Below are 16,789 nucleotides of genomic sequence, written 5' to 3'. Positions count from 1 at the left end.
GGCCACGCATGTGGCGTTCAAATGTGTGTATGTCTCATACCTCGGGGTAGGGCCTGTCCTGACACGTGTTTGGCCCACTGTGTTGACTGCCTGAAGGCAGACATTATCATGGCAATACCCTTGGTTATCGCGATAGTGTCTCTTACTTCTTTTACTAAAATGAAACTGGTGAGGATGGAAATCTTTCCTTTTGCCCTGAGATTGATATGTCTGTTGACTTGGCGAAGTATTAAGTAAGGCAGGGGGAGGCACCGCTGCCGTTTGGAAGGTCGAGGTCTTCTCATTTGGTTGGATCTGGTTTCCACTCCCTACTTGCTGATAAAGGATGGCTATGGGGGGTTTCTCTTGATATGTCATTGCCTCAGCGGAGGCATGGTTAGCTTGTGCCATCACCTCAGAGTAAGTCTTCCAAGTGTTGGCATTGATCATGTACTTGAAGAAACAATCACGTAGGCCTGCCGTGAAGACTTTGAGGGCAGTCTTGTCGTCTGCCTCGGCACAACGGGAATACTCATAGCTGAAGCGGCCAGCATACATATGTAATAACTCGTCTGGCTTCTGGCGAATAGTGTACAAGTCATTCGCAAAGTGCAAGCGATTAGTCTGGAAAATTGTTGAGAAACAAACAGTTTCCTCAATTCCTCAAATGAGTATACCGTCTCAGGTGGAAAACGACAATACCAGTTTAGAGCTCCGCCAGAGAGGGTGAAGGGGAAGAGAAGACATCGTTCTTCATCGGTGTGCATCCGGTATGCCATGGTGGACTCAAAGAGGTTAAGGTGTTCAATCGGGTCCTCATTTCCAGTATAGAGTTACAAGCCAAGCTTCTGCTTTGTCTTTGCTTGGAGGGGGGTGTCGAGGATCCTCCTTGTAAGAGGGCCAGACCTAGATTGGTTCCAATCAGGTATCTCAGCTTGTCGTTCGGCCTTCAACTTGTTTACTTCCTTAAGGAGTTGTAGGACAAGAGGGTCCTGAATGGAGTCATGTACCATTGGAGCTTTCTTTCGTAAATCTCCATCTCCTCTTGGAAGTAGGAAGGTTTGATCAAAAGCATGTGATTTTTCCCTGGACTCGCCGTACTGACTTCCAAGGTATGTCTGTTGGAACATCTCTGAGTCCTCTATACCTTCGTGTTTCTCTAACACTTGTTACCCCTTCCCCAAATTGGTAATCGGTCTGGGACATGGGAGGGGACCGAGTCTTTCAGAGATCCTTGGGTCATTGATCTTCAAGCTTACATGGATGGGATTGTCTCAACGTTGCTTTAGGAAGTCTCAATAGTCTCGAAAGACGGCTTTCGATCCTTCCACTCCTTCTGTAAGAAGGTGCCTTCCTCCACTCCTCCTGCTTTGGGTCGAAGCAGCTGGGTTGAGAGAAGTCTCATGTTGGTCGCCATTTCAATGAGTAGCTCGCTCCTCAACAGGAATACCCATGTCGAGGGCAAATGACCCTTCGTGTTAGGGGGCACCCAGTTGATGGTTGACTTCCACAGGGGTGATGAGCTCGTGTGTTTTAATATATCTAGCCTCGTGGCGCATGTCGAAGACATTTTCATACTGCTCTTGGAGGATCTCATTTTTCATCACTATCTTGTTGTTCTGAGCCTCCAGCTCATCGACTTTAGCCTAAAGAGCAAACTTATTTTGTTCCTTCTTTCGTTGCTTCGTACCAGGTGCAAGAGGGGTGTCATTCTGTGTGTTGCAGCTTCCTTCACTTCCCATGTTAGAAAGGGATACCTGATCAAAAGATAGTGTACGAATGGTGGAAACCAGCTTAACAAAGCTGAAGAAAGTGTGAATAAGTGTCGTTCCCACAGACGGTGTCAAATGTTGATGCACAAAATCAGTGAAGACTTTGGTACAACAGAAAATGTTAAGTTTGTGACCTTCGCTAGATTGCTCTGGTCACTAGGGTGGATAAGTATGTAAATGGATAGAGACAGGGAAGCAAACACAAGATGTACGTGGTTCACCCAGATTGGCTACGTCGACGGAGTAGAGGAGTTCTCATTAATTGTGAAGGGTTTACACAAGATTCAAGCTCTCTTTTAGTGAGTACTAGTGAATGATTTAGTACAAATGACATTAGGAAATATTGTGGGAGAATGATCTCCTTTTATAGAAGAGAGTTTCTAGCTTTGTTCTGACATTGACACGTGTCGTGTTGTGATTGGCTTCCGATGTTGACACATGTCGCGCTATGATTCGCTTCTGATGTCGACACGTGTCGCGCTATGATTGGCCTCCTGGTTTGAGGGAAACTCTTCTGGGTCCTTGACGGTATAACGTTGACCGGTGCTCGGTAGTTTCCGAATTGGTCAAGTATGGTACAAACAAACCTCTTTAAAAAAGACTTCACTTCTTCAAACTCAAAAGGCATAATTGGCATTCTCAATGGAAATGGATCCTCTCTGAATCCTTTCCACCAAATCTATCTAGTACGGTGATCCAGGCCGTTGAAATTTGATTCAACGGCTACAGTTATTATAACTTTTAAAATGACCCCCTGTTTGTAGTCATTAGATCAAATTTCAACGGTCTAGATTCTGGAACTTGATGAATATGATACAAGGGATCCGAAGAGGATCCTTTTCCTTTCTCAATGGCCAATAAAAAATGAAGGTTTACTTGGCACTCGTAAAATAGCACCACGTTCTTCCATTTTATAAAGATACAAAGAAGAAAATGCAATTGAAGAAGCTAATGTGGAATTTTCAACTGTCAATGAGTTGAAAACCTTACCAAGCCAGTTTTGAAAATTAAGTGTTGCGTGATCAGTAACTCCACCGATCCACATCATTGCATCGGACAAAGAATTTATATGCGTAGACGTGCAACGTTGTGCATCATAGGGTACTCCCCTCTTTATGTGGTCCAATGATATTAGTACACCTGTCATTTGCTATTTCCATAACCAAACAATCTGCTTCCTGTCCTTGCCTATGTGCAGAATCCATCTCTGTTCCACCACTTCTCCGGCGACCCACCCTTCTTCCTCACTTCTCCGGTCACGCCACCCCAATCTCCCACTTCTTACCACAAAAAAAATTGATGATAGTCTGAAATATGTCGAAAAGAAATCATAGATAATGGATACTAGCATACGTGCACCTAATTGGGTCATTAAAATATATGGAAGATGGATTTTGTTGCCCCATTCACCCAAATTTGTTATCTTCCTCGCGTACATGCACCCAATTCGCAGTATAAGAGAGGGATTCGGGGTGGGTCACTGGAGAAGAGAACGATTAGGAGTGGGATCACCGGAGATGAGAGGGATTGGAGGGGGGTCGCCGGTGAGAGGATGGGTTGCTCTGGATCCGTGAGAGATGGGTTGACAGTGGAAAAGGGGCAGTCGGAAGGTCAGAGCGATGGAGGCGTGAATGAAGGTGGGTGTTTGGTTGCTGGGTTATATGACAGATGTTAGAATACTATTGGGCCATGTAGGTGGTCAGTAAAATTTTGAGACTGACTGTTCCGTAGCAAGTATTGTCCTTATTTCGATATGCTATATGTGCATGCACCAATTTACGAATTTATTATAATATTAAATTTTTGTTTGTCAATTCATCAAAAGATTAAGATTTCATTATAAAATTAATTCATAATATAGAGATGAATAATTTGATTATCTACTTATAAACACATGCAATATTTTTTTTTTCTTGATATGTGGAATTCATACTCTCAATATGTCCTTCTTATGACGAATTTTCAAACCTAACACGTGGACAACATCAATCGAGTGATGTAGAGCACGTATGGTCATTAGACTTTACACATGGGAGAACTTGCTTTGATACTATTAAGAAAGTTGGAGTTTCACTATAAAACATTGGCTATATGGGGGTAACAAATATTTATAAGCACGTGTAATGTCCCTTCTTTCTTTTATGTGAGATTCATACTCTCGACACGCTAGTTAATCAAAATAACATGTTGTCTTTTTACATTTAAGTTTGAATTTTCAAAATAGTTTTGAATATAATTCTTTTGGTAAATTCATGAATACTTGTATATGTAATCACAGGATAGAACTTGGTTGCTGAAAAAATTAGCAGCAACCCATGCTGATGACTAATCACAACTAGATACATGTTCAAGTTGTGACTAAAAAATCAACAACTTGAATATTTGTCCAGGTTTAATTGGTCATCGACTTTTTAGCAGCGAAGTCCGGTTCGACAATCAACTCATACTTTGACTGTTGAATTTGCCTCCCGGTCCGCAGTCTCAGTTATTCAAATTTATGACATTTGATACATCGAAGGATTGAATACGTGTGGAGACAAAGTTCATCTAAGTACTTAAGAGAGCAATCTCTCTCTCCTCTGAAAGAATGAAACATATTGATCCGACCTAAACCTAATATTTTCTAGACCGAGTTCCCACAGCTCACTGAGTCACTAAACAATGCACTCCCCTTCCCCAACCCAAGCCTCCGACGACACTCATCCCACTCCCACAAGAAAAACACCTTCATGGCCATCAACTTTTCTCATCCTCTCAGTACTGGCTCCAATAACAATAGCCCTACTAATTTACCAACTCGACACGCTCCACCCAGCTCCCCTGCCGCTTCACGAGTTGACCCAGCGAGTCGCGGCTGCTCCCAAACGTAATGCCCACATGCTCAAAGGGTCAGAGTTTGTGGGTGCCGGGGATTTAGTGGCACCGGAAGACGTGGCTCATGATCCGAAGTCGGGTCTCATTTACACCGGTTGTGCTGACGGGTGGGTTAAGCGAGTCACGGTGAAGGAGTCGGCTGCTGACTCGGTGGTGGAGAACTGGGTTTTCACCGGCGGGAGACCGCTTGGACTTGCTCACGGCGCTGACAACGAGGTTTACGTAGCTGACACGGAGAAGGTCAGTCTGATCCTAATCCACAGTACATTTCTGTGGTTAGAGAGGACAAAATGAGAGTTCCAAAATCATTTTCATCAGCAAACTTACTTTTGCTTCTTCTTGGGGTTTTGATTAGGGGCTACTGAAGATAAGAGAGGATGGAACAGTGGAACTGCTGACAGACGAGGCCGAGGGCATAAAAATCAAGATACCTAATAGCGTGGATGTAGCACAAGACGGCATGCTTTACTTCACAGATGCTTCGTACAAATACAGCTTGCATGAGGTACAATCCGACCTTTTAGGGGGCAGACCTTATGGTAGACTTCTGAGCTACAATCCGACGACCAAAGAGACCAAAGTGCTCGTCCGCAACCTCTACTTTGTTAATGGAGTTGCAGTCTCTCCGGATCAAAACTTCATCGTCTTCTGCGAAACTGTCATGTATGTTTCTAGACTCGTGGTTTCTTCTCGAGTAGCGATTCTCATTCTCAAATGTTTTATGCCTTTTTGTATATTCAATCATAGAGCTAAAAGAAATAGCGAAAAGTGCTCGGGGTGAAAAAGCAAGTGCGAAAATCACTTGGTTTTAAGTTTGGATGACAAAGTTTTAAACTATACTACATGGTTAATACTGCAGGAGAAGGTGTAGAAAATATTACCTGCAAGGCAGTAAAAAAGGGAGTGTAGAAAATTTTATCGACCATTTGCCGGGCTTGCCCGATAATATCAGATATGATGGAGAAGGCCACTACTGGATTGCATTGATCACGGTAAGATTTCGTTATCTCTTTTGAAATATCACATCAATTGTTAGTAATGGAATAGAGTATCGTTCGAGTAACGTTCTCTTGCTAGACAAATCTTGGTCTGTAAATCTCGACCACACATTCTTGGATGCATCTTGTTCATGCCATTTTTCAATGACAAACTGGCAGAACGTTACACCATACTGGGATCTAGTACATCGATATCCTTTTATCCGGAAAGTCCTAGCCATTGTGAAGCGATACGCAGGAGGCAGGCCACGTTTGCACAAGAATGCTGGCGTATTTGCTGTGAATTTGGATGGGGAGCCAACTGCTGATTACTATGATCCTGATTTGTTTCTCATTTCAAGTGGGATTAAGATTGGAAAGTACCTCTACTGCGGTTCCGTCGTCTATCCCTACATTATTCGCCTTGATCTGGATCGACATCCTGCACATGCCACTACATGAGCTAATTGTAGTCCCTTGATATAATCTTGAACATGTATGGAATGGTATTGTAGCTTCACTAGAGAAACTTAAGCATGGAATATAGATGCAACGGTAGTGTTTGGTTTATGTAATTTTGCCTTGCTTATATGTAAAGCGCCGAAAATATACCTTCCAGTGACACTTGTTACAACTTTTGTTGTTCAAAAGAGGCTGCCCAATGCCTTTGCTTTTTCTCTCAGAACAAACTTTTGTATCTTTCCGGTTGCAGTTTTCGGTATGTCATCGAAAATCACTGTCCGAGGAGCCATGTAATGAGGCAAATGATCACGGGAAAATTTGATCAGTTCTTGAGCGTTTATGTGATCAAATCCATCCTTCAGTTTCACAAATGCACAAGGAGTCTGCCCCCAATGGTCATCTGGCCGTGCAACAACTGCAGCCTCAAGAACTGCCGGATGGCTAAACAAAACTGTTTCCACCTCAACCGTGCTTATGTTTTCTCCTCCAGATATGATTATGTCCTTCAACCGGTCCTTCATTTCTATGTAGTTATCAGGATGTTTCACAGCTAGATCTCCGCTTCGAAACCATCCACCACGGAAAGATTCCTCTGTTGCTTTCAAGTCCTTAAGATAACCACTCATAACTGTGTTTCCCCTGAACATAATTTCACCCATTGTTTTACCATCAGCTGGTACACTCTCCATGGTGACGGGATCTTTTACGTCAACCCCTTCTAAACCGAGATGTTGCACTCCTTGTCGAGCTTTAAACTTTGATCTTTCGTCCAAAGGCAGAGAATCCCACTCGGGTTTCCACGAGCAGTAAGTCCCGGGACCATAAGTTTCTGTTAAACCATATAAGTGATGCACTCCGAAACCCAATTCTTCCATCTTGTAGAGGATCTGTGGAGGGGGCGGTGAACCTCCAGTCATTATTTCCACCTTGTGAGGCAGTGGCCTTCGGTCACTGACTGGTGAATTCACAATCATGTTCAAGACAGTTGGTGCCCCTCCCATGTTTGTCACATTGTATAGAGCTATGTTGTCAAATATGTCTTTCGGATTGACTTTTCTGAGGCATATGTTAGTGCCACCCTGAGCAGCCATCCCCCAAATGAGGCACCACCCATTGCAGTGAAACATAGGCACGGTCCACATATAAACCGGCATTGAGTTGATTCCATGAAGCAGAACCGTAGCAAGGGAGTTGAGATAGGCACCCCGGTGACTATAAACAACCCCTTTTGGCCTGGATGTTGTGCCGGACGTATAATTCACACTGATAGGATCCCATTCACTCTTTGGCCTTCTTATCTCAAATCCAACCTGTCCCTTTTCCAGAAGACTTTCATATTCATAGGTGCTCGAAAAACATTCTTCGGAAGATGAAGACCCCTCAGAATCGGCAATTAAAACCAGAATAGGTGGTTTTGTGTCCGTATTTCGGGCAAGAAGATCAAGTGCTCCATTGGCAATTTCAAGTAACTGGTAATCCACAAAGACGACTTTGGCCTTGGAATGACTCAGCAGGACAGAAATCATAGCCGAATCGAGGCGTGAGTTTAGTGTGCAGAGAACTGCACCAGCCATTGGAACTGCAAAATGCAGCTCATACATGGCTGGGACATTGGGAGCCAAAGTTGCAACCTGGTCAATGAATCAACTAGTCAAACATGCATACAGGTTTCATCTGCCATATCAATTGACTGATCATATTTTGACATAGTAACAAAAGAGTAGAAGGTAAATGATCAAACTAGAAGTTTTCCGGCCGTCTGATAACCATTTCGGTTTTAGTTTATAGTTTTCTCCTCTACCCTTCTTCATCCCTCTTCTTTCCTATATACTCTCCATTTATCTCGATAACGAAAAATGAAAACTAAAAACGAAATGCCTCCAAACAGGCGCTTCCGATCAAATTGAATCACAGATTTCAGTATGAGTTTGAGACGGGTTGACTTATTCAATATGAAAGACAAAGAAAACATGAATAAATAAATAAAAGATCTGACCACATCACCGGGGAAAATTCCCAGCTGGGTGAGAGCGGAAGCTAATCTGAGGCAGCGGTGATGGGTTTGACCCCAGGTGAATTTCAGCGAGCCGTAAATCAGCGAGGTCCGGTGAGTGTAGGCCTTGGCAGCTCGCTCCAGGAATCCTACCGGAGACAAAGGCACGTCGTTTGCCGGGCACCGGACTAGCCCCTCCATCGAACTCCATGACTCCGGCGCGGAATTGTTCCCGGAAATATGAGAGCATTGGCGATGGTAAGTATGATGGGTCAACGGCAGACTAACAGTCAAGTGACGGCGACGGATAGTGGAAGCCAAGCGAGTCCATGAATCCTTGAGAAAATGGTTCATGGTCGTGACGACGGAGGTAACGAGGGAATAAGGGAGTGAGTGACTGGTTCTATGAGGTTTCGTGGTCCAATGTTATCATGAGTTGGTTGCTCAAGGAAGTCTCTAGGTGAGGATGAATGATGTAACTACTCATGGAAGTCTTCTAGGTAAGGATGAATGATGTAACAATCATGCTTATCTATCTGTAGGCAGATTCTCTACGCTTCCACTTCCCGTGCCCTCCGTGCATGTTTGTGTAGTCACGGTTAAATCACGTTAACATTTTATATTACTATTCTTTTTTATTTTATTATCTCTATAAAAAATATATATATATAATGTTGACGTACCTTAACCATAATCACACAAAACAAGAATGTACAGGAAGTGGGAGGGTAAAGAATCTGCCTCCTATCTATCTAGCCAAATGTTTTAGTTAAGTAATGATAGTGAGACTAATTTATAAATAAAATTTTGAAAACTAAAAAACATAGAAGTTGAGAATTAGTTTATTGCTTAAGTGTTGATAAATATACTCATTCCTATTAATGACAAATTATTTAAGATGATGTATTCAATTGAGAATTTGAAAGACTTTAATGGATTTATAAATCCATGGATTTTTATGGAGTTTAATTGATTTATAGAGATTTCATATAAAATTTTGATTCAATTCCCTCGAAATATCATGGGAAGATGTGAGATCTGTGAATGTTTAAAATACATTACGAAATCTCTCTAATTCCCTCTAATTCCTCAACTTTCTCAAATTCTTTAGAATTAATTTCTAATTGAATACACCTAGAATGTTATAAACTTCTTCAAAATCCTAATTGAATACACTTGGATTTCTAAAGATTTTAATAAAATATCTTAAAATTCTAATTGAATACACATTGAATTTCAGAAAATCACTTAAAATCTTGATTAAATACCCCTAGATTCATTAAAAGAATTAAAATCCCTCAAAATCTCAATTGAATACACCCCCATTAGTTTGCAAAGTTTGTCTCTCTAACATTAAACACATTAAAATTGAGAAAAAAATGCAAGTAACCCTCTACCACAGTGGTGAAGAGAGATGTTTCTTGATGATAAAGTTCACTCCAATTAAAAAATGTCAGCTATAAAAATCTTTTGTTGGTTTTTTATTAACGTACCATCTTCAAAAAAAAAATTCTTTCCAGCAACCGATGCATAATCCTAATAATGTCGTCGAGAACATTTTATTTTATGCTTCTTAAAACCTACCCTTTCAGTTTCAGTTTAAATGTACTTTTTTTTTCTTTCCAAAATGAAGGTAATATTAAATACAAATTGAAATATTTATATAATTAATCAAAGTGTTAAACAACCACTCTTGTTCTAACCCATCTCCTGAATGACTACCTCACGGCCGGGTACGCGAGAAATAAGAAGCCACAATGTACTTTAGCTGAGCAAATATTTAAGAATGTGGATCCCATCTAGATTTTAAATGTACTTTAGCTGAGCAAATACTTAAGAATGTGGATCTCGTCTGGATTCTCTTTATGAGAATCCTAAAATCTTCACATCTTATATGTTTATTGTAAAATATGCGATCATAAATTATTTTAAATTTTTTTTATTTCAAATTAAACATAACAGTATCTAACGAAAACTAATCACATGATATACGATAAACAAATAAAGTATAGAATTTCTAAGACATTTACGAAGAAAATCCAAAAAAGATTCTCATCCAATATTTAAAAAGAGGTAAGTAGCACGTTAGAACGAATGGAGTCAGATTGTCTGCCCTCCTGTTGGGGTGTCCTTTTCATCCCCTCTTATTTTGTATTGTCACGGTTAAGCCACATTAATATTTTATATTAATTTTTTTATAAAGATAATAAGACAAAAAGCAATAAGAATATAAAACGTTAATGTGACTTAATCGTGACCGCACAAATAAAAAGGAATGAGGAGGGCACTCAAACAGGAGGGCAGACAATCTACCTCCCCAACGAATATAATCTTAACTAATACGTCTATTTCATTATTGAAATTAAAAACTTGCCACGTTCTTGTACTATAAAAAAACTTGCCACATTCTGCATTTATGATAGGCATTGATAAATAGGCCAACAAAATTCCTAATATAACTCTAATATAATCGTTCAAAGAGAAGGAATTTAAAAAAAAATAATGCTAAAGAGACTAAATGTTTAAATAAAATTTATAAATTAAATTATATGGCATTAATATGAAGAGTACGTTTATTAATATTTAAGTAATAATTCAATCATTAATTTTTATGTCATTTAGTTTACAAAATCTTATTTACAAATTTAGTCTACCTAGTATTATCCAATCAAAAATCTCATCTACTACCCCCTTCCATGTTGACTACCCACCTCCATCGTCGCTTTGTGATTCCACCGGCGACACTCTATATACTCTCTCTCTTCCTCGTTTTTCTTTGAGGAGTACGGTGCAGGTTGTCTCGCTTCAACACCTCCTTCACTGAACTCACAGAGCTGCACACTTTTGACAGGCTGGCAAATGACTTTGATTTTCCTGAAAAATAGTTGCATAATCCCCTTTGAACAATTTTTTTTGTTTTATAACAAGCAATGTTATCTATACTAAAAAAGTAAGGGAATTGACCAAGGGAATTGATTGAGCCTCATAATAGGCGAGTCGTAATAATATATTTTAAATTCATCTTTGACAAGAATCGAACTTAAAAAATTTCATTAGACTAAAAAAAAAAATTAATTAAGAAAGTAATTAATTAGTTAGTTAATGGATTAAATATATCCGGTCTGGGATTCCACCAACCACCCACCCTATCAGAAACCGGTCCCTTTAGGCCTCGTTTGGCAGCTCGGACTGTACTGACTATTTCTGTCGGATAGGATAAATAGTCATTGGATAGTACTGACGAAATTTGTCGGGCGTTTGATGCAGTATCGGACTAATGACTGTATTATTTATACTGTGTTTGGTACTGAGCCGGATAGGACAAGGAAAAAAAAAATGACAAATCTTTGTTTGTTTAATGAACTTTTCTCATATTTATACGTATTGAAAACCACACAAATTTTCAAATAACAATGATAAATAGTAAATTACATACATCAAATTCAAAATATTTTCCAATAACATAAAAGAAGGTTCACAAAAAACAACTACAAGTCATTACGTTATATAGATTAATCCAACCACATATCCAAGTTCATAAAATATACAAATGCAAGTTGGTTTCACTAAGAAACAGTTTGTCCAGATAGCCAAAATATATGCATGATGCTGCTTTGCAAACTCTTCCCTCTGCTTTGCTTTCTCCTTAAACACCAACAAACACAGGGAGCATCAACAAAACAAATATTTTCTGCAATCATAAAGGCCAGATGCATTAATGTTGCAAACATAAGTCCAAACAACCAATAAGAGAAATTTAACAAACAAAACCTAGACAACCCCACTTAAAATCTGATAAATGCAATGAATAAAATAACTAAAAAAGCTTAAAAGAAACAAGATTTGAAAGCCTAACAAGACAAACAACAAAACGAAGACAAAGCTTCTATTACAAACCACTGAAGTAAGTGCCATGGAAGGATCAACACACCACTGAAGTGAAACTAGCCAGCGTTTCATTTACTTAGTCCCACCACTTAAAGCTTCAGTTACAAACAGAAAAATGAACCAAGACAGTATGTTATTCTCAGTTAACATATAAAACTTATGAGAAAATACTACCACACAAAACACAACAATTTTGTACAAGCATCAAATACACGATATTCCATATAACATACGAAGTCCCCAACATATGCAGTCTAACGACTCTAACATGTAAACAAATACCATATAACACACTTTAATCACTTCCTTTCGGCTCACATTATCTCTTCTTCTATTTAACCGCCCTTGACAATCTTGTAGCTTGCCCATCAAGTACAGAGTAACCTTCAGTTCTTGCCCATCAAGTACAGAGTAACCTTTAGAGTTAATCATCTGCACAAATTTTATATAATATCCCATTTGCCCATTACTAATCTTGTTCATCTGAGCAATTTTTTTACCATTAACGTTTGACCACTCCTTTAATTACTCAATTATTTTAACATCATCATATCAACAATAAACACATAACAGCTCAATCAAAGCAAACTTTCACCATGCATCAGTCACTCAACAAAAAATTGAAAGACAAAATCTTGAAAATTCAACGAAATCCCACTAACCAAATCTCAAATCAAAGAAAACCCACATAAGAATTTGCAGAACAATGATATGGAAGCAGCTCATTTTTTAGCACAATTCTCGTGCCAAAATTCAACCCCAACAAACCCTAATTCGACCCCATCAACAAACCCTAAAATTCGAAAATTCTAATTAAAACACAAAATTACATAATCAATTGCATAATTACAGAGAAAACAATAACTAGATTCAAACAATTGAAAGAAAATTGCAAGAAAAAGAGAAGGAGGGGGAAGAACAGAGGGAGGGGCGGAACCTGGGAAGAAGAAGAAGAATGAGAATACAAACCTGGGAGCGGTGCGTCTGGAGAGGAAGGAGAGACCGAGAGATTTTCTTGTACCGTCTGGAGAGGAAGGAGAGAGCGAGAGTGCGTTCTCAGGAGAAGGAGAGAGCAAGAGTGCGTTCCGACTAAAATGTCTCGTGCTTTTAGAGGGGATAAGGAAACGGTGTTTACCGTATAAAGGAGGTGGGCCCGGATTATTTAATTCGGTGGTTATTTAATACAAACGGACGTCAAACACCGTACTTCGTATTATTAGTCCTATCCGATGTGTTATCCGATGTACCAAACAAGGCCTTATGGTCCTGATTCAGGAACAGACCACCGCTCTGGGGTGGACGGTGCAGGTCTCCGGGAGGGAGTTGGCCAATGGGGGAGGTCTGGGAGGATTGTACTTTTGTTTTGCTGTTTTTTGAGATTCAGGTACAATTTATTTTTTTATTTTTTTTTTTTTTTAGAAAACTCATATGGTACCTTAAAATGGTCCATATTTGTGCCCAATTAAGAGTATTTTTGGGTACCCAATCTCAGGGAACCCAACAAGAAGAGCCCATTGTCGCCCTTGATTTCTTTTATTTATTTACTTTTTAGCCCTCTGGGGAGCTCAGCTCACTGTCAAATTCATGTTAAGCTCTCATTTGCCATTCACCAAGCAATGCTCGGCAAAGAATCACTAAAGAAGAAGATAACGATGAATCAGACGAGATGACTAAAAGCGGCGAGGCGAGAGATGAATTCGAATCACAAGAAGACCGAAGCGGAGTCCAAGCAGTGTCACCACTGGCACGCCAGTGTATCCAATGATGATAACAGTCTTGAATGTTATCAACACAACAGTAGTATGTATCTACTGTTGCCTTTTCATACCTTGAAGGCTTGAAGCTGTGTGTGTATGGCGGAAGTTCGCATATAGTTAGTTATCTGAGAACTGCAATTGCATTCGCGAGGATGGATATACAAGTATGGACACAGACGGATTGAGCATAAACACGATAGATCGGAACTTTGTATTAAAACACCAGAATCAGAGTTATTCATCTTTGAATTTATTATGAAACAAAGATTGTGAATTATGTAGAGGTGGTAATCAAAGAATTATGTTAAAAACGTTTCAAAATTTCTGGCAGGTAAACGCTTCCCATGCCAAATCGAAAAAAATGCTATGGGGCAATGAACAGTGGCTGAACAATGAATACCTGCTCTTCACTTCTCTGTCAATCTAAGGCAGCAATGACCGCGTCAACAACCTCTTGGGTGGTGCTCTGTCCTCCAAGGTCCTTTGTCCTGCGTTTACCCTCCAATATTACTCGTGCCACCGCAGTTTCTAGTCGATCAGCAAAGGAAGGGAATTGCAGATGTCTCAACATCATGGCGGATGAGAGAAGCAGGGCCACTGGGTTTGCTTTCTTTAGCTCCAGTATTTTCTGATTTCCCACGTTTCCTGCTGAAGCGCCTTGCTCGAAAATAGCATGATCTGCCCCAACATTGCCTGCAACCAAATCATCAGAGCCATCATTGTTAATTTGCCGTGAGAAACATACTGTTGAAAGCATGGAGTAGGATGTCATTTTCCCACATTTTTCTCAAGGACATTGAGACAGCAATTTAAAAAGAAGACCTCACCTCCTGGCATGACACCGGTGCCAGCAGCAATACCAGCTGCTGTATTTGCAACTAGATTACCATAAAGGTTTGGTGTCACCTGCAAGCAAAACCGAAATCAGCATGCTTCACAACGGAAAACAATTTCGCCTCTTCTCTCCTCTTCCTTTTTATTCTAACACGAAAAAATGTTCCATTACAATCAGGCACTTCTCAACAGAAAGAATGCAGTAAAATGCATAATCCACAGTTTTTGTCTCTGATATAACATCAAATATAACATCAAATCTTCTAAACCATAACGGGTGCCTCATTTCAGAGGCATCCTTGCCGGCTGAAAAATGACCCACTAACAGAACGCCCTGCTCTCCAGTGAATAATAGCAAAGCTATGCAGCATAAAATAAAATAGACAAACATTTCAATGAATTGTAAATGGCATACCATGACATCAAATTGCTCTGGCTTTGAAACAAGCTGCATGCAGCAGTTATCGACAATGACTTCATTGTATGTGATGCTAGGATAGTTTGTGGCCACCTCACGGCAGGACTCCAAGAAGAGACCATCTGCAAGCTTCATAATGTTTGCTTTGTGCACAGCGGTCACCTTCTTTCTGTTGTTTAGGTAAGCGTACTCAAAAGCATATCTAGCAATGCGCTCCGAACAGAACTTTGTGATCACCTAGCAAAAGAGTAAGCATAAGTGACGAATATAACCCAAACTATGCAGATAACAAGAAAATCCATTCAAAATTGCTATAAACCACAAATCCATCAACATATATCCACTCAACCAGCAGCAAATCAAAATATGGGACTATTTCACTTGCAATTGAAAAAATACGAGAAATGCACTTCAATGGATACAAGAAATTTTTGCGTATTCTCACATTGAACCCCCGACTCACAAAAACACACGTCAGTCCACCATACATTGTGAGAGGACGTCCTATATATGACACTATGACGTGAGAAAATCTTGAGTGTCACGTAATGAGTGAGACACTCACATGAAGATATACCTCGGAGATGGATAACAATCTCTCAACTAGATTAGTCTCACTCTCCAGCAATAGTCTTTCCAATGGTTCCACAACGTGGGACCACAAAGGTTGGTGCAATCCCAACAATCAGTCACAAGAGAATAAAACTTTTCATCATGCGCCAGGAAGACAGATGATACGTTACATGTAATTATATAAATGGAGGAAATTTTTAATTTTTAACGCAACTATCTTAGCACTTGCATAGTGATACATGATGTTCTATTCCGTGTTTCGGGCACATATAAAATCTCTCTCGAAAGTATAATGTTATATATTAATCATTATTACATTCTCAATTGGTGTTAAACATAGTTAATTAACTAAAAACGACAAAATTCAATCAATAAATCAAATAACAACAAAACCCCAAATATAATTAAATTAAAAATCCAAAAATCCCAGTGATTTGATGATACCTTAAGGCTTTCAACGACGCCAGGAATGACCTCATGCTCGACCCCAGAGTACTCGCCCTCAGTATTCTCCCTGATGACGACAATATCGACATTCTCATGCTTCATCACCAGCCCCGGCAGATTGAAGCAGTTGACAAGGGATGCGTAGAGATCGAGCTCCCGCCTCAGCTGCAAATTGAGCGAGCTCACGCCGCCGCCCATGGGCGTCGCCAGCCCGCCCTTCAAGCACACCTTGTTCTTCTTGATCGACTCGATCACCTCATCTGGGACCTTCGGCATGTCGCCGTGGACCTCGAAGGTTTCGAAGTAGATTGGCGCGTGCATCGCGTCCATGACCTGCTCGACGGCATTGGTGACGAGAGGACCGATGCCGTCGCCGGGGATTAGGGTTACGGCACGAGGGGCGCCGTCTCCGGGGCGGGGCATGTAGGTTACGGATCGGGACGGGGTGGCGGTGGGGGCGAGGGTCAGGGCGGTTGGTTTCGGGAGCAGGTAGCGGAGGAGTTGCACGGATCTTCTAGCCATGGCCGCAAATTTGTGGGGTCCGGGTGTGGTGATTTGATGGTGATGTGTTTATGCAATTTGGGAAGGCATTTGCGGAAAAAGGACGCCGACACAGAGAGGGGAGAGACAGACACACAGACAGAATAATAAATAATTACCTTTTAATTAAAAATTATTTTCTCTTGAAAAATGAAAATATTTGTGAAATGTTGACAAAAATGGAAGGGGGGGGGGGAGAGATGGTGGGGGAAAGGACGGAGGACCGTCCGGGGCTGTATTAATGGTGGGCCCGGAGCCGGCGGGTGGACAGTGTG

General features: G+C 40.5%; 4 protein-coding genes and 1 long non-coding RNA gene across 6 annotated transcripts; 2 read left to right on the top strand and 3 right to left on the bottom strand.

Annotated features, from left to right (window-relative positions):
- The first annotated feature begins 2,944 nt into the window (after window positions 1-2,944).
- LOC126602334 (uncharacterized) lies at window positions 2,945-4,214 on the top strand. The gene is made up of 2 exons (XM_050269170.1): window positions 2,945-3,388; window positions 4,142-4,214. Exons 1-2 carry the CDS (start codon window positions 3,139-3,141, stop codon window positions 4,201-4,203), a joined length of 312 nt encoding a protein of 103 aa, XP_050125127.1. The 5' UTR covers window positions 2,945-3,138; the 3' UTR covers window positions 4,204-4,214.
- Window positions 4,215-4,311: 97 nt separating this feature from the next.
- On the top strand, window positions 4,312-6,280 carry LOC126602331 (protein STRICTOSIDINE SYNTHASE-LIKE 5-like). Its single transcript, XM_050269166.1, has 4 exons — window positions 4,312-4,865; window positions 4,981-5,288; window positions 5,485-5,617; window positions 5,783-6,280. The coding sequence occupies exons 1-4, from the start codon at window positions 4,413-4,415 to the stop codon at window positions 6,062-6,064; spliced, it is 1,176 nt and encodes a 391-aa protein (XP_050125123.1). The 5' UTR covers window positions 4,312-4,412; the 3' UTR covers window positions 6,065-6,280.
- On the bottom strand, window positions 5,581-8,543 carry LOC126602329 (isovalerate--CoA ligase AAE2-like). Its single transcript, XM_050269164.1, has 3 exons — window positions 8,061-8,543; window positions 6,215-7,695; window positions 5,581-6,044 (listed from the first exon to the last, which is right to left on the bottom strand). The coding sequence occupies exons 1-2, from the start codon at window positions 8,409-8,411 to the stop codon at window positions 6,247-6,249; spliced, it is 1,800 nt and encodes a 599-aa protein (XP_050125121.1). The 5' UTR covers window positions 8,412-8,543; the 3' UTR covers window positions 5,581-6,044; window positions 6,215-6,246.
- A 2,947-nt stretch (window positions 8,544-11,490) lies between these two features.
- Window positions 11,491-13,533, bottom strand: LOC126602335 (uncharacterized). The gene is made up of 2 exons (XR_007616077.1): window positions 12,915-13,533; window positions 11,491-11,748 (listed from the first exon to the last, which is right to left on the bottom strand). It is a non-coding gene; the product is annotated as an uncharacterized LOC126602335 (long non-coding RNA).
- A 350-nt stretch (window positions 13,534-13,883) lies between these two features.
- Window positions 13,884-16,789, bottom strand: LOC126602332 (isocitrate dehydrogenase [NAD] regulatory subunit 1, mitochondrial-like). Of its 2 annotated transcripts, none has more exons than XM_050269168.1 (4): window positions 15,972-16,789; window positions 14,952-15,179; window positions 14,530-14,608; window positions 13,884-14,395 (listed from the first exon to the last, which is right to left on the bottom strand). In XM_050269168.1, the coding sequence occupies exons 1-4, from the start codon at window positions 16,494-16,496 to the stop codon at window positions 14,121-14,123; spliced, it is 1,107 nt and encodes a 368-aa protein (XP_050125125.1). In that variant the 5' UTR covers window positions 16,497-16,789; the 3' UTR covers window positions 13,884-14,120. The 2 variants fall into 2 exon arrangements, with proteins under 2 accessions (XP_050125125.1, XP_050125124.1); XM_050269167.1 differs by having other exon boundaries at window positions 14,952-15,191; window positions 15,972-16,769.

Source organism: Malus sylvestris, chromosome 15 (assembly GCF_916048215.2).
Source record: "Malus sylvestris chromosome 15, drMalSylv7.2, whole genome shotgun sequence".
In the NCBI taxonomy this organism is placed as follows: Eukaryota; Viridiplantae; Streptophyta; class Magnoliopsida; order Rosales; family Rosaceae; genus Malus; species Malus sylvestris.
The sequence above is the reverse complement of the archived record's forward strand: the minus strand, read 5'-3'. Positions and strand labels throughout refer to the sequence as shown.

Bases quoted from the DNA above. Each gene is read 5' to 3' on its own strand.
- LOC126602332 (XM_050269167.1), bottom strand. From the start codon at position 16,496: ATGGCTAGAAGATCCGTGCAACTCCTCCGCTACCTGCTCCCGAAACCA. The intron at 15,192-15,971 runs GTATCATCAAAT...CTCTTTTGCTAG, and splicing joins GCGTCGTTGAAAGCCTTAAG to GTGATCACAAAGTTCTGTTC. The intron at 14,396-14,529 runs GTGAGGTCTTCT...ATTTGGTTGCAG, and splicing joins CACCGGTGTCATGCCAGGAG to GCAATGTTGGGGCAGATCAT.
- LOC126602329 (XM_050269164.1), bottom strand. From the start codon at position 8,411: ATGAACCATTTTCTCAAGGATTCATGGACTCGCTTGGCTTCCACTATC. The intron at 7,696-8,060 runs GTCAGATCTTTT...TTCATTGACCAG, and splicing joins GAATTTTCCCCGGTGATGTG to GTTGCAACTTTGGCTCCCAA.
- LOC126602331 (XM_050269166.1), top strand. From the start codon at position 4,413: ATGCACTCCCCTTCCCCAACCCAAGCCTCCGACGACACTCATCCCACT. The intron at 4,866-4,980 runs GTCAGTCTGATC...GGTTTTGATTAG, and splicing joins ACGTAGCTGACACGGAGAAG to GGGCTACTGAAGATAAGAGA. The intron at 5,289-5,484 runs GTATGTTTCTAG...TTAATACTGCAG, and splicing joins GTCTTCTGCGAAACTGTCAT to GAGAAGGTGTAGAAAATATT.
- LOC126602334 (XM_050269170.1), top strand. From the start codon at position 3,139: ATGGATTTTGTTGCCCCATTCACCCAAATTTGTTATCTTCCTCGCGTA. The intron at 3,389-4,141 runs GTGGGTGTTTGG...ATATTTGTCCAG, and splicing joins CGATGGAGGCGTGAATGAAG to GTTTAATTGGTCATCGACTT.